The following is a 16,984-nucleotide window of genomic DNA, read 5'->3' on the forward strand; positions in this document are numbered from 1 at the left end:
ATGAGACATCCTGAAAAAAGTTACATATCAGAATCTGTAATTTTGGAGAGACATATCCCCAAAAAAACTAGAGACAATTTCTTACATATAGAAACAGAAATTAAGAAAATGTTGTTTTCATTCAGTTTTCATGCTGAGCAGACTCTACCACAAAAACAAAAATATCAATATAGTCTAATACAAATAGAACCTACTGGAGTACCCAGATGATTCTATAATTAGAAATAAGGGAAAGTAATTGGGCTAAACAGATGGATTCTTTCATTTACAAAAATATGCACATTGCCCTAGGTGGGGGGTGGGGGGTTCAGGTGACGTTTAAAACATTCAAAGAGGTATTAGAAACGCAAAAATTTAATTTTTTGTACATATATATCTAAGTATTTGTATAAGTATAAGTATTTGTTATAAGAAATTAAAATTTCACAGCAATCATTATAAACCATAAAATCATCACCACTGATTACTGCCATCTTGCCAGAAGTGGTCATATAGCTTGGAAAGGGCATGGGTGATCCATGATCTCTACATGCTTATTACTACTAAAATCTTCTATAATACACAAAATCTGTGTCTGTCTGTGTGGTGAACTCTCTCTAGAGATCAGGAGCTGAGCAACCAAACTTGACACACAGTTTCATCTTAAGCACCTGAAGGTTCTTATCTATATCTGATATTATGATGTCATCATGCTGCCTAGCAACAACTTAGCAGTGGGCTAAAATTAACCACATTTAGCATGTATGCACATAATAACATGTGGATAAATCAGACATAATATATACACTATAATAGCTTATGAAAACAGTGTATCACTTTAGTTTCTAAAGTAGTTCAGCTTGATAAATTCTCAAATATCAGGATATATTATTACAGTATGAAGTTGCTAAAACAGGCCAAACAATACTGTAGCATGGATATGTGCCAGTAAAAAAAACTGCTTGTCAGATAATTTAATTAAAAAACTTAAAAATACATTAAAAAGTCTTCAGATGTGAGCAGCATCACAAGAACGGTCAGAAGGCCCAGTTCAGTGACTCAAATAACTTTGATGCTTGAAGACAGATGACAGCTTGATGACAGCTACCTGTCACTCAAAGCGATCGTGCCATAAAACATGCAGTTAAAACCTTATTATTATGAAGTCATATAAAAGTTCAACCCTATACAGAAATCATGAAAGGAAAAATTAGATGAAAGACAAAACCCTTTTGGATATACCAGGCATTTTATTTCTGCTGCAACTATTGTACTATGTCATTGCTTCTTTGAGATTATTGACAACATATACCAGTGATTCTATAAGTATATGTAAGTAAGTAAAGACACCTCTGTTAAATTCCCTTTTTAGACACTGATTCCTGCCAAGGCAATATGAGTTGGATTTTGTCTCCACTGGACAATAGAAGATAATCATTCCAGCAGAGTGCTAACACATACTGACAGGCAAACACCTACCCCCGAATCCATCAGCAGTGGCGAGCATTCAGCCCATCGAACATGCAATTTAGGGGGAGTGCAGTTCAATACTAAAATACTACTAAAAAAACAAGCAAGATCGTAAACTGATTGAGCCACAAGGGATTCACTGTGATGTTGCAGGTTATGCGTATGATTAATTTTCAAACTGAGAAACATTTTACTTCCACCTGTTGACTGAAACTCCCTGATGGAACTCCATTTCAGTCCCATAACATACTGTAGTAGTAATGACTGTGGTTAATTTTAAGCACCATCTAATTTGATTTCTGGAGTGGCGAGCGGTGCATCGTAGGAGTGTCAGGGTAGGAAGACTCTAATTATCAGAACTCTGTTGGGGCTTTTACACATCACTGGATTATCCTGACAACAACACCAGCCTTCTTTCTGTTCGACCAACATGCAATTAGAGGAGGACCTCAGCCTCTTAACTCGTTCTTCAATGATTATTGAACGGAGGCTCGCAAACCTGTCATCATCTCAGAGCACTAGAGAATAGAAGAACAGAGCTTGTTAATTTGATGTATTTTCTGTGGATTTATATGTTGGCAAATGAAACAGAGATGTATATGATGTGCAGATGGAGAGTTTAAAACCACTAAAACAAACCACAGGGCTTCTAAACAGTATATATATATTTGTACTGTACAGCACTCAGAGTGGTTTTACTTCTGCTACAGATATTTAGTAATAAAAAATAGAAGAAGAAGCTTGATTTTAGCCTGCCAATAGTACAATACTCAATGCCATTTTTTTTGGGGGGGGGGGGGGGGATATAGACTCACAGGTCACTTCATAGGTACACCTTGCAAGTACTGGTTTGAATTTTCACTGGTATATCGTTGATGTAAATCTAAGGTTCCATCCTATGAGCAAAGGCTTTGGCGACAGTGGGAAGGAAAACCCTCCTTTTAACAGGAAGAAACCTGCAGCAGAACCAGGCTCAGGGAGGGGTGGCCATCTGAGCCAGAGATTAATAATAACTATAAAAATTACCCATCCCATTGGCTGGAAAGTGCAGAGAGGTGTATAAACACATATTGAGTGAAAAAGGTGACTGAAGAAGAAACACTCAGTGCATCAATGCATCATGGGAATCCCCCAGCAGTCTACACCTATTGCAGCATAACTATCTCTCGAATCCAAACTGGAAACTGGTTCCAGAGAAGAGGGGCCTGAAAACTGAAGGCTCTGCCTTCATTCTAATTTTTTTTAATTAGTTCTTTGTTCTTTAGTCTTAAACTCAACTCAACCGAGTGGCAGAGCAAGATCACCATCTCATCCCCCATGTAGCTGGTGTATCAGAGAAACTCAGGAGAGTTTTCTCCAAGCACGACATCCCAGTGTACTTCAGACCCAGCAACACACTCAGACAGAAACTGGTTCACCCAAAAGACAAAACTCCTAAACACAAACTTAACAATGTGGTGTATGTTGTACAGTGCAGCGAGGAATGCCCAGACCTCTACATTGGAGAGACCAAACAGCCACTTCACAAGCGCATGGCACAACACAGAAGAGCCACCTCCACAGGACAAGACTCAGCAGTCCATCTGCATCTAAAGGATAAAGGTCACTCTTTCAAGGATGCCAACGTTCACATTTTGGACAGAGAGGACAGATGTTTTGAAAGAGGAGTGAAAGAAGCCATTTACGTCCACTGTGAGTGACCATCTTTGAACAGAGGCGGTGGTTTACGACACCAGCTGTCTGCCATCTATAATCCAGTTCTGAGATCCCTTCCCAGACGCCTTAACGCCCACTCACATCCTGGGCCATCTGACCTCAGGAAATCACATGATAGGGTGGGGCCAGGTTTCACAATGAGCTCACCCCCTCTTTGGGGGGAAAAACTCCCAGTGGGTTTAAATCAGGGAATCTCCACCATTTGACCCTTAGAACTGAAGAAGCTTCTCGGATGAGAGGTGAAACGTCTTCAAGCAACTCAAAGAAGTCCAGACGCTTTTCTTTCAAAGCTCCTTAGACTACGATGACCTGGATGACTGAGAACCTCCACAGACACATGACACATCTCATCATCCTAACAACCCAAGAGCACCATATTTATGAGTTAGTCTTACATAGGTTACTTGTACTTTTTTATAGACATTGAACAGTTACAGTTCTTTGACCTCTATTTAAAGTTTTTAATTACTTGATGTCTCCAGCTCAGCTTTTGTTGCTGCTTCTGTAAAAAATCTGAACCAGGGTTCAGCCTTTGATTTAAGTGAAGACCCTTTTCTATACTGTAAGAGAAGAAATGTGGTTATTTCGGTTCACCACACCTTTGAATATAGAGATTATTTTTTTTAATGCTGACTATGTACTTAATTTACATTCCTATGCTTACCTTTGAATGTCTTGCATGTTACTGTATTTGTAAATGTTAAATCAAACAGCTGCTGAATCCACCTAAAGAAGCAAGTCACTTGTTAAAAATGGGACATTGGACATTGATTATAAAATACTGGTGATGTTCATGAATAGTAATAACTTACAAGACAAACTAATGATACTTGCTCCATATGGATAGCAGACAATCCCTGTGAGATAAAATCTGTGTAAATCGTGACAGGGTAAGTAGGGTGTGTGCAGTGTAGCTGCTGTGGCCAGCAGCTGTGATACCATGCAGATGTGTGGGAAAATACAGGCACCAGCTGACCTTGCCAGAAGCTAAAAGACCAGTGCTTCTTCAGAAGTCAGTCCAGCCTTTGAAGTGTTAGAGCGTCATTCTGGATATAACAGGAGTGAGACGTCACAAAGCTTTGGTAAACCAGCTCTTAACCTGTCTCCCCTCTGCTTCTCTGGAGCCTCCGAGACAGATTAGACACTCTGGTTTTGATCTAATAGCGACAAGTGGAGATATCATCTGAATTTCAGGAGCGGGACCACTCCTCCTTCACGCCCCCTCTGGCCTCAGCCTATAAAAGCCCCCCTTGTCCAATACCCGCTGTTCTCATTTTCATGCCCCCCCCTGCCCCCCCCTTTTTCTCTCTTCTCTTCTCCTGTCCTCTCCTCTCTTCCTTTCCTCCCCTTATTTCTCGTTAGTACAGGGGGTTCTGCCTGGCCCAAGAGCCGTCGCCAGTCCCCTTCAAGGCCTTCCCCAAACCGCAGCACTAATCACACTTCCTCATCGCCCATCGTTACCAAGGGAGTGGTCCCTGCTAGTTAAGCACATCCATGAAGAAATGGTGGTTGAGAAGTTTTGTAAACTCTGGATTTATTTTACTGGACACATTATACCTTGTTTACATTTCCTTAATGAACATAAAACAAATATTTCGAAAAGTCATTTAGTTGGCTTTAGTCTTCATGCCTGGTCATATGCTACGTAGCCTGTTTAAGAAAGTAAATGCCAATTTGAAAAAATAATACAAAGTCTGATGAAGCAAGAAACATGAGCAGTCAGACAACTAAAAAGTTTTAAACAAAGCTGTAATGGCCACATTATTCTGGAAGGAGGCATCAAAATTTGCAGAGAGACTTTGATTTTACATTTGGCCTCTTACTGAGCAGACTAGTGGTGAAGTATCGTGTGGGAGGTTGCAAACAAACAAAGAAAAAAACTGCAAGAAGAGGTTACCACCCTGTGAGATACACTTTTTAAACTGTAGCAGCTCCAGCACAGATGTCACAGGTTATGAGCAAACCAAATGCAACCACTACCACAATGCACGGAGTGATCACACACAGATGGTATTCTGAAAGATCTGTAGTCAGTAAAATCTTATATGTCTATACTTGGGAGGTTTTGTAGGCTACTGTACTTAATGTTACTTCAATGATGATAGTCAGGTGAGCTTAAGGAAAAATGTATAAATGCCTTTTAATGCTTTTTGCTGGATCTGTGTCAATGGTCAATTATTTTTATTGAATGCCCAAATCGAGAATGGAAAGTATTCTTTTGTCTGCATTCACTTACATATGACATGCCATTCTTATTCCACAGGGTTTAATATGATGTTGGATCATCCTTTGGAGCTTCAACTTTTATGGGAAGGCTTCCCACAATGTTAAAGAGTGCATTTATAGGAATTTTTGACCATTCTTCCAGAAGTGCATTTGTCAGGTCAAATACTGATATTAGAAGAGAAGGCTTGGCTCATTCTAATTCATCCCAAGGGTGTTCTGTCGTGTTGAATTCAGGACTCTGTGGCGGCCAGTCAAGTTCTTCCACACCAACCTTGCTCATTTATGTCTCTATGGACCTTGCTTTGTGCACTGGTGTGCAGTCATCTTGGAACAGGAGGGGCCATCGTTAAACTGTTCCCACCAAGTTGGGAGCATGAAATTGTCCAAAATGTGTTGGTATACTGAAACAGATTTCCTTTCACTGGAACTAAGGGGCAAATCATGAAAAACAATTCCACACCATAATCCCTCTCCCAATAAACTTTACACTTGGTACAGTGGAGTCAGACGAGTACTTCTCCTGGCCACCAACAAACCCAGGCTAACAGGTGCAGATGTGTGACTCAGAGAAGACGTCTCCACTGCTCTAGAATCCAGTGCATCCGAAACTTTGCATTGTGCTTGGTGACGTCAGGCTTGGATGCAACTGCTCAACCATGGAAACCCATCCCATGAAGCTCTACACGCTGTTGTTGACCTAATCAGAAGGCCACATAAAGTTTGGAGGTCTGTAGTGATTGACTCTGCAGAAAGTTGCCGACCTCTGCCCACTCACTGCCTCAGCGTGCGATGACCCCACTCTATGGCCTACCACTTTGTGGCTGAGTTGCTGTCATTCCCAACTGCTTTCACTTTGTTATAATACAACTAACAGTTGATTGTGGAATATTTAGTAGCAAGGAGATTTTATGAGTGGACCTGCTGCACAGGACTTCACTCGTGACAGCGAGCCTAGGTACGTGACCATGAAAGGTACAGGAAAACCTGAATTCAGTGATATGGATCAGTGAGTGAATACTTTTGGCAATACAGTATATTCAAGATGGGAACAAAAACCACTTTGGTCATTATAGCTAATTACCAACTTTGTGAAAACTATAAGGTAACAGATTTTTTGTTTAAATAACAATTTAATTTAAAGTCTCTACACTGTGCATGATCTATTATTAGAAGTAGGTCAGCTTTGATTGGCAGGTTGGCTGCTAGCTGACTGCTTGCTGTTTGGTACCTTTAGGAACATTTTCAGTGCAGCAATCTGAGAAATAATTGCTGCATGGTTCATTATAACCTAAAAAAGTTTACAAGTGTTAGTGAAATTCTTTTATTATATTGGTACATTATTGATGCTCATTAGCAGATTTGTTTGATACACCTCTGGGCACACCTTGCTAATAAAGCACTTCATGTTTTTGTCCAATGGGCTGCTTTGAAAAAGTGTAATCAGACAAATAAGTGAAAGCATGTGTAAGGATGTAATAAAAAAAAAGGAAAAACAAAGGAACAAAAAAAGGCCAAGTACATATATCATTTTAGTGAAAGTATATTCTTGCAGCAGCTACACATAGCAGCATAGTGAGAATATGTCACACATTTTTATATATATATATATATAAAAAAAAATATAGTCAAACAAAAAGCATGTGGTAGCATATGGGAGAGAAAGAAAAGGGCAACTGCAGGAATAAGCCCCACATGTTTTGGGGTTTTTCACACAGGAAGATAATAATCATCCCGAGTTACATTTAAAAATTGAACTCTTATAATAATTGAGTTTTACAAATCGTACCTATGTTACCTATGTCTGAACCTAACCTAACCAGTCCTAAACAAAAGGATCATATGGAGGAAAAAAGATCCCAACATATTCTTTTGTTTTGTGTTTTGCTTTTTGTGTGAGGTGTCTACTTTTCACTTTGAGTTGTGGCATATTTCTCACTGAACCCCCCCCCCCCCCCCCCCCCCCCAAAAGCCCGAGTGGGCTGAAGCTAACCACCATTAAACCGTATTAGATGGTCAGTGCCACCCACCTGCAGATAATCACTGGCTCCTGGGGTGGTAATCAGTGTACAGGATATCAGTGTTTTACAGCCAGGCCCTTCTCTGTCAGCTGGTGCTGTTTCATTACCACCTGCATTGTGGTGTGAACAGAAAAAATGGCATCCCTGTGACTCAGACTGATTGCTCGTGGTAACAGTCTGAATTGCCGCAGATACATGAGAGTCATCTCGTCAAACCCTTGCTTTTTTCCCCTTTCTGTCCAACACAGATGCATTCTCAAAATCTAAAAAAACCTGGAGACTCAAGGCACTGATTTATGGGGGGGGGGGGGGGCTGCTTTTGTAGCAAACTGATAATTTTCCCTTTAAAGCTTTGTAAATAAACTTGGGCGTTGAATCATTTTACCTAAAGTCAAAGCACTTGGTGACAACACAATTCAGTTGAGCTGTGTTACAGCAAGACAGAACGCCTATATCTATTTACCAAATAGTTATTGCTTGTTATTGCTAAAGCAGGAAGTTAAAGAAAAAATAGGGAAAAAAGAAGGAAAAGAAATATGGCTCCTGATAAGATACGGACACCAAGTTCAGCAACTCAAAGACTTTGGACTGAGCAACAGTCCAGTTCTTTTTCTCCTCAACCTGGGTAAGACCCTTCTGACATCTCTGGTTCAGGTGTGGCTTGATATTAGGAATGCATCAGTTGTAGCTCCTTTCAAGAGCTCTTCATGCACTGACACAATCCTCAGCCCACTCCTTGTAAAGCTTCCCCAAGTTCTTGAATCAACCTTGCACGTCAGTCCTCTTAAGGCTGCAGTCATCCCTGTTGATTGCGCACCTTTTTCCTTCTGCGCTTTTCGATTCCGGTCAACTTTCCATTAATATGCTTTGATACAGCATTCTGCGAACAGCCAGCCTTTTTAGCAGTGACCTTCTGTGGTGCTTTGTGGAGAGTGTTAACGACCTTCATCTGAACAACTGCAAAGTCTGCAGTCTTTCCTGTGATTGTGGTTGCATGTAGCGAATAAGACACTGTCTGAAAAGCAATATACTCAAAACACTAAATGAAATGTTCTAGTAATTTGAGATACAGGGTTTCTGATTGTCGTGAGTTATAAACCATAAAAAGCTACATTAAAACAAAAGGGCGTGAATTATTTCACTGTGTGAATTTTACCTTTTTGAATTAAATCACAATTTTTTTTTACTTTTTCACAATATTCAATTTTTTAAGATGCACTAGTGTTTATGTCTGTGAACAAAGACACAAAGACTCCATTACGAGAGGCTGAGAAGCTTCATGAAGACCTCTTATGGATTCATCTTATCCATTATGTCAAATAGAACTAAAGTTATATGTGCAAGTGTGAGCTGTGTTACGATGGTGTGAGTGTGAGAGTAAGTGTTTCTTTGTTGTCGCATCAACAACAGTTGTCATCAGTTTAATCATCATGGTTAAAATCTAAAACAGTCATCTTTGTCATTTTTACCAACATAACAATTACAATCTCCATTAAAAAAAAATATTATGGAAAAAGCATTCATCCCATCACCGCCAACATCGTGAGTTTGTCATCTTAGCCATCTTTAGCAGCAGCAGCAGCATCGAGCCATGGTTTGATAAATCAGGAGGTACATAACAGAACACTTTAGGCAGTCAGGTCAGTCACTGATAAACAAAATGAGGTATATTACACTCCACTCATTGCCACCGATCCACAACAGGATAAACTTCATTTGCATTTGTAGCAGCACATTCTGTAAAACTCAGACATACAATAAATTATCCCAATAAATTACATTTACATATATCAAAAGACTCAAAAATACTTTTCACATTGCCTTTCATCTAAATATGTCGACATGTATCCTTTTAGGTTTCGTTTTAGTCATCATTTATGAGAAACATTTAATGTGGGCAAGTGAGAACTTCAGGAAATCAGAATTAGAGGATAACAAAAAGGAAGCAGATTTCGAGTAACGTTGATGAACAGAAGTGAATAAGGCAAATATTGATTCCAGTAATATAGTTCTAGATATCTATATGTCTGAAAAACTTAAAACTAACATATTATAGAATTTAAGGCATCAGCTGTCTTGGAGCGTCGTACAATACATGATATAGTCAAGACAACCGTTTCTCCTTAGTAAAATCATGAATCCTTACACCCTACATAAAATAGCCTTCACTTCTTTTGTTTTCTTTTCTGCTTTTAGAAAATTAATTACATCTGCTTATATTTAGCTCACTGGGCATCATCAGTAATTTTGGCACTGCATTTTCACTCCCTATCTCACTGTTAGATGTACAGTTTAATGCATTTTGTTTCCACATGACAAAAAAAATTAAAATGTACTGTAAACAAGTAAATATAACTGGTTTTCTATTGTCTTCTATAAACGTCTTCTATAAAATCGAATACAGTATCTTTGGATGTTTTTGTTTCGATTTAATGGACCAAACCAACAAAATAATTCTAAATTGCTTAAAACTATATATATATATTTTTTTATCTCTTTACCAAGAAAAAAATGAAATAACTTAGGGTTAGTGGGACAGGTGGGTTAAAGTTAGGGTCCAACTGGTAGCCTGGTGTTGTTAGAGACTTGTTTGTTGCACGTCTCCATTAAATAAAGTTTATAAGGTCATAATCATTTCTACTTGGTGCCTTCCACCATCATTTGCCAAAGCTTTATGCAAATATAAGTGGCACTGGATGATTTTCATCTGCTTTCTACTGCTTTCAGGTGATTATTTAAAAGAAAAACCTTTTTATCAGCAAAGACAACAATATGTTATATTTATAAATACAATTGAGTCCTATTAGTCCTTGCATTAGTATCAATATCTAATATCTGTGTTAGTAGCTTAGCTGCCCACTTATCTATTATCACTACTAGCTCTTACCCGTCGCTGACTTCCTGGCAAAGTAGTTGGAAAACCTGCTGCTGCAGGTTATCTGAGAAAAAAAAAGACTAATAGGAATCACAGACTAGGATCATTTAGTTTTGCGGTCCAAGTTATTAATCCTATCTTAGCTTAGCTAGGATTATCTTACCTTGTTTTGAGCATATTCAGTAATTCAGACTGATTTTAATAATATTATGTGGTAAAGGTGCTCTCAACTATTACCATTGCACATTTAGTTGGCCTTAGCTGTTCAGAGATATTTCTTTTTTTACTTCACCCATTCAAACTGATTATTTCTGCATCCAGAGGTGCTTTGCTCTAATATTTTCTCGTGTCCGTGGCTGTCATCTCTATTAAATCATCTCATCTTTTTGCCAAAAGACATGTCCCGTGCATTTTCCTTCCTGTATGTGTGAAAAAGCATCGAGCAGTCTCTACGGGTCACTTGTGACTGTGAGTACAAACCCAGGCAAATACAGTTGATCATGCTTCACTTGACTTAACAACCTGAGGGCCACATGTCAGTCATGACAGCAAAGGCAGTCGGTTTGAGGGTTTTTTCTTTCTGCTAAAACTCTGCTTGGACAGATCAGTGAGTCCTTAAAATGGCTGCTAAAGCATAAACGATGCCAGTACACATAAAACAAAACATATTTACATCCAGTGGTACTAATACAGCCAGATAATGTATTGAAAAATAAAAATACCCAAAGAATTTGCTTAATTCGCACTGGGCTATACCTGAGCCATCCTGTGCAGTGTGCACAGTCTGCTGTATGTTTTCATCTACAATACAATTTGGGAACTTGTTCTTCTACTTTGTCAAGTTTTGGTTAGACTAGTCTTCAGTGCTACATACAGAATTAATGTATAAATTACTGCAAACACTTTGCACAGACTAAAACAGACATACAGCCCCCCCCTCCCCCCTGTTTTGTAAGATAAAATGAATATTACAGTTATGTCAAAACAAACAGACACACTGCAAAATCTGTATATAATAAACTGTATCTCATATCTGACTGTAAGCTACCCTAAAATAATAAAACTTTTAGGTGGCCATTCATCCTGGGTAAGCACATCTGTCTCTCCAGGTGGACGTGGAATCTGCTGCTCTTTGTTGTCCTCACAGCAAGTTCACTGCACTGATTTGCTGTTCTGGGCACTCGGTATGAAAGCGCAGTGGTATTCCTGTACAGGGAGTTGACCTTGTCTGTTCTCCTTTTTTTGTAGACCAAATTCAAGCAGACATGGACAGGAACTACCAAAATTTATTCCACTTCTTCATCGACTCTAAACTAGGTTCTTTTTTCCCTGACAGTTGTCGGGTTAACCTTCCCATCGGGGGCAATGCCGGTCACTCCACGGTGGGTATGCTGTTCACCTGGCTCTCGTGCTGGCGTCCGGACGCGTTCAAGGAGCTGCGCTTCAGCAGCTTGTTGATGATGTCAGTGCATGTCTTCTTGTACTGGTGTCGGAGGAGGGAGTACACAAATGGGTCGCAAGCTGCCTTGCTGTAAGCTAAGCACTTGGAGACAATTCCCCAGTGAGGGTTGATAGGCACCGCTGGAAATAACTCCACGATCCTGCAGGGAAGCATAAACAGAGGGTGGTGAGAGAGAGCGTGGTAGAAAGGCAAGTCAACATGCTGGAAAAGACATGCATGCCTTAAGCTTATTGAGCAGAAACAGAAATACATTTGCAACACAGTGTTCTATTTTTCCCCCATAGTAAGCAGGGAGTTACTTATGGAAATGTTCTGCTTCTGTATAAATACAGGGATCCCATTAAGCACATATTTGTATAAAGTTATTTTTCTCATCTACCCACAAGAAAAAAGTAGGTAGCTGTGAAATGACAGTACACGATTTCCCCGCCTTTCTGTCATGAATGTGGATTTACAGTGTGGGGCTATATTAGATTACATTTCTAATTTGCAGTCAGCCGTAATTACTGCTTATCTGTTTTACTCTTCTTTTGTCTTTTCTGGCTTTAAAGAGTGTCTGTGAACAAAGTTTGATTGTAACTGACAACCACATTAGACTGAAGACTGAGCAGAAAATGTCAGACAGTGAATTCTTCCAGTCTGGTAAAAAAAAAAAAACCCACCAACTCATTAGTGTATAATATAATATAAATATTTAATTTAAAGCAGCTCTTAATAAGCTTTACAGTCTTGTGAGGTCTACATCTCAAAGCAGTTCATGGCACTCCCAACTTGTTTTTGCTTTTAGACACATTTGTGTGAAGTGTAAGTTATTAAACCATCATAAAGCTGTATAAAACCGCTGATTGTCTACACTTGCACTCTGTATGATTAGGCCATCCAAAATAGAGCTCTGTCAGCGTATTACCACAGGCCTTACATGGGCTACTAGCCATCCCTGTCATTTGTTCACACACACTCCACAGAACGAGTGAATGTTGGTCACAGCGCCACACAAATGCAAAGGTGTTTTCTCACATGAGTTAACACAGAAGAAGCTAGAACTCCATGAAGCAGAGGATCAGGGGAAATCGGAAAATTTAACATGAAATGAATACCCCAAACCGAACGTCTTGGAAACTGGTTGAAGATGCAGCTAGTAGGTTTCATCCCATTATGTAGAAGTAAAGATGTTAGGGAAATGGTAGGCAGTGGTCCAAAGCAATTTTAAGCAGAGTCCATTTTTCAAAATCTTTGTTTATCGTACACACACATACACAGTTAGCACAAGAGCTTTCAGCACATATTATCTCATGATGTAACATTACATAGGCTACTGTAATTATATTTACAGTTAAATTGTTAGGAGGGCAAAACTGCTTTTCCAGGAGAAAGGAAATTCTCCAGAACTTATGGCTTAGGTGATATGACAAAGTAATTTGGGGTCATACCTACTTTTGCAGCTAAGCTTTGTTATCCACTGAAAACACAATAAATTGGGAGCACTTGTTGTCCACATAGAAGAACAGGTTACTGCCAAAGCCTACTGTATTTAACTCAGATCACGTCTACTTCTATTTTTTTTCTACTGTGAGTTTTATTTACAGTAAGTTACTGGCATCCAGCTGCCATGTAGTTGCTGTAGATTTTGCAGCAACCCCTTTACAGTGCAGCAGGTCTATGCATAAAGATTCTTTTGTCAAATCTCTTAATCTAAAGCTGAAATTCTGCACTTCAATCACAACAATCTTGATTGTTTGATTTAAATTCTGTTGTGGTGGTGGGTTCTCATTGTCCAAATGCTTGTGGGTCTGGCTGTATTAAAGTAAATGTCTCACATGACAGCAAGCCGATGACTTATGTGTCTCACTCACTACAGGCCTTATTTGGTATCCTGTCTTTGTTTAGTGATTGATGTGAGTGGATTCTACCTGACAAACTGATATGCACCCCGCGGACCTGAAGAGAAAAAGTGCTAATGCAGCAGCAGCAACAGCAGAGCAGAGGCATATTACTTATCACAAGGTCAGCCAATCTCATCTTCCAGCTCTGGCCAGTGTGAGGAGGAAGCGGAGGGGAGAGAGAAAGGAAGCAGGAGGGGAGGGATATGGGTATCTGTGACTGGAGTGCAAGGAGGTATCCAAGGGTTGCATACTCTGCATGGTGGTCCAGCATGGATTCCCTCTGGTCACCCAGACTCTCTACTACTCACCTCGTGATCACATAGGGAGCGAAGCAGAGCATGAAGGTGCCGATAAAGGTGCTGATCTTCCTTGTTGCTCTCTGTCGTCGCCTCTTCTGCTCCTCCAGACAACGCTGACGAACACTACAAGCACAAACACATAAAGAGGGATGCCCACAAAGTGGGTTAATATGAGACAACAGGGAGTGGGTGTCATGTAGGGGTAAAGCATGGGGAGATCCAGTATAGGGTGAGTTCAGGTAAATCAACTGGGTCAAATTAAAGGCTCAAAGTGGGGATCTCCCTTTTAAGAATTCCAGTTTAATCATTTTCTCTGTGCCTGTATGGCTTTGTGTGATACCTGAGTGCACCACAGCTGTGATGCCATGGTGACACATTGCTTTGGAGATTTTTTTTTTTATGAAATAGAGGTCATCTGTGTGAGTAATAACAGGATTTATAATCTGCAGTAGGCTATTCAACCACACACACACACACACACACTCAGAGATTGTATAGTATTTCCATGGGAGCTATTCTGCACGGAGACAGAATAAAGCAATCACCCCAGATGACATTTCAGTTATATTAGATTTTGAGCGAGGACTCAATTCATATGTGAGATTCGCTGTTTTAGATAGGAGAATAAAAGAGGCTAAACCCTTCCTTTTAACTAACTTTTAAATACTTTTCAAGCTTTACAAATATAAAGGTACCAGATTGCTATACCATATAACGTTATAGTTGCAGGATTGATAACTTAAAGTAGCTCACCTGGGGTGTATATCCACTAGAAGCACCAAAGTTTGCATTGTAATAACGTCGATCCTCTTACAGTGAAACCTTGCTACTTTAAGTACTTTGAGGTATGTGACACATAATACTATGAAAGACAGAAGAAAGGTGAAAGAGTGGAAAAAGATGGTGAAGACGACAAACTGTGTCCGATTGCTCGCTCTGGGGTTGGACAGGGTGCAGGATGCGTAAAGCCGGTGGTATCCAACCCAGGAGAGACAGGCAGCCACCGTGGAGAAGGACATGGAGTGCGCCCACGTGTACGCGAGCACAAAAGCCGCGTCTTTGTGGCGCATTTTGGAGTGGTACCTCAGGGGGAACACCACCGCGATCCACCTGTCGATGCTCAGAGCTGCCATGCTCAGCATCGAGTTCGTGGACAGGAAAGTCTCCAAGAAGCCCACGATCTGGCAGAAGCCATCTCCCCCCGGTTGAGCTTTACTGACAAGTCCTACCAAAGTGAGCGGCATGTTGGAGACGGTGAGCAACAAGTTGCAGAAGGTGAGGTTGAGGTTGAACAGACCGGGGACTTGCTTGCGGATCTCCGGGTTATACAAAAAGCAAATCAGCACCAGGACGTTGGACAGCAGCGACACTATAATAATCACAACCACCAGCACCGAGAGAATTACCTCGGCAGTGTCCATCCTGTGGACACCCGAAACTCACTTCTCTCCGGTTTTTCTGCGCATATCCAGTCTTTATTTTGCAGCTGCAAAATTACACTAATCACCCGTAACCGTGTCCATGCATCCCCGGATCTCTTCACCGGTGGAGATTCCCTTTTCTTTCAACTACATTGTTTCCTCTTCGGCAAAGATATTCAGGAGGATTCCGACATGATAAAAACCTATGTTTGTTAGTTTTTTAACGGACTAACTTCCTTCTTTCTCCCCACTCTAATCTACAGAAAACAAGCTCTCTTGCCAAAGCTGCTCTCTTCTGGCACTGCGTCTTGCAGTGGGGTTTTGTGTCCTGTGATGCGCTCCCGAGGCATCACCCCTCCGCACACACTGCACAGTGTGTGGGCTACTTGATCTCTCTCCTCTTCTGGGTAAAAGTAAAAAAAAAGAAAAGAAAAGAAAAAGCATTAGTTACAGCTAAAATGAGAAATTATTAAGCTCATTTAACGGGAAATGGCAGATGTGGTCAAAATAAGCGTGCTTGTTTTGTTTTTGTTTTTTTCAAAAATAAAAAAAATATTATTATTTTTGACTATTGTAAATGTTAAACTCGCAAAACGGCTTTTTTCCATTTTAAACTCTCCTTCAGGACTTTTGTAAAAGGGACTTGGGATTATCTTGACAATAAATACAAGATAGACAGCATAATCAAGGTGAAAGAAGAATATAAATACTACACTAAAGAGCATATAAGGTACACAATTAAGAGGCACGAATCTGACTTTTCACCAAATCACCTAAAATCCTTAAACCTGTCAAACTCATTAATAAAACAGAGATTAACATGAGTTCTCGTGCCTGATTCTGATCTCATTCTTCCAAATCACGATTGCATTCCAGCAGTACTGCTTCTTCATCTTTACTAATTAAGTCTGCATCATCACATTGATAAAGAGCAAAATCCTCTATTTCCCTGAAAGCTGGATAACACCCCCACACTCTGCTGCCCCTCTGGACTTCAGTGTGGGGAGAATTTTTCCTCTGAAGCGTGGGATTCAGCGGAGTGTGCTGTGGCACGTGAGCCACTGAAGGCGCTGGAGCAGTGTGTGTGAGGTGGTGGTTGTGGTTTTCAGAAGGGGAGGGGGACGGGAGGGGGTAGTGTGTGGGTGGAAGGAGTTATTGTTACCGTGTGCACACACATACGTAATATTTGAGTGTGAGGATGTAATAAATGCAGTCTACCGTGTCCTCTTTCTTTGGCTAAATGTGAACAGAAACAGGAGGAAAAGAGGAGGATTTGTGTTGAAAGTGAGTCTCATTAAAGTCGTATGCTATGAGGTAGTGGAGTATAGGGGTGATGTTTGTTCTTGATGCAAAGAGAAGGTGGCTGCAGGGGTGGACAACCCTGGCAGCTGCTGCGTATGATTAGGCAGAAATGGAGCTCCATCTTGGACCCCATGAGGCTTTGGCTGTGATGGATGCATTATCAGCATGTTGTACATGTGATGGGACAATCAGCTTATGCAGGAGGGGACACTTGCATACTGTCAAGCAACTGCTTCTGCGGCTTTTTTCTTGTCACTTAAAGGGACTTATCAGCACAGAGCCACCAGTTGATCTCAGGCACAAGTGCAGCTTTTTGTATGCATCATTTTAATT

General features: G+C 40.4%; 1 protein-coding gene across 1 annotated transcript; it reads right to left on the bottom strand.

Moving 5' to 3' along the window:
• Nucleotides 1–8,814: 8,814 nt before the first annotated feature.
• LOC146381443 (G-protein coupled receptor 26-like) lies at nucleotides 8,815–16,414 on the bottom strand. The gene is made up of 3 exons (XM_084937480.1): nucleotides 14,682–16,414; nucleotides 13,938–14,051; nucleotides 8,815–11,885 (listed from the first exon to the last, which is right to left on the bottom strand). Exons 1-3 carry the CDS (start codon nucleotides 15,347–15,349, stop codon nucleotides 11,657–11,659), a joined length of 1,011 nt encoding a protein of 336 aa, XP_084793606.1. The 5' UTR covers nucleotides 15,350–16,414; the 3' UTR covers nucleotides 8,815–11,656.
• Nucleotides 16,415–16,984: the final 570 nt, after the last annotated feature.

Source organism: Perissodus microlepis, chromosome 8 (genome assembly GCF_051167445.1).
Source record: "Perissodus microlepis isolate ML-2025 ecotype Zambia chromosome 8, ASM5116744v1, whole genome shotgun sequence".
Lineage (NCBI taxonomy): Eukaryota > Metazoa > Chordata > Actinopteri > Cichliformes > Cichlidae > Perissodus > Perissodus microlepis.

Excerpts from the sequence above, each read along its gene's own strand:
- LOC146381443 (XM_084937480.1), bottom strand. The coding sequence starts at position 15,349 with ATGGACACTGCCGAGGTAATTCTCTCGGTGCTGGTGGTTGTGATTATT. Across the intron at positions 14,052-14,681 it reads CTAGTGGATATACACCCCAG|TGTTCGTCAGCGTTGTCTGG; the intron begins GTGAGCTACTTT and ends TTGTGCTTGTAG. Across the intron at positions 11,886-13,937 it reads GCTCCCTATGTGATCACGAG|GATCGTGGAGTTATTTCCAG; the intron begins GTGAGTAGTAGA and ends GCTTCCCTGCAG.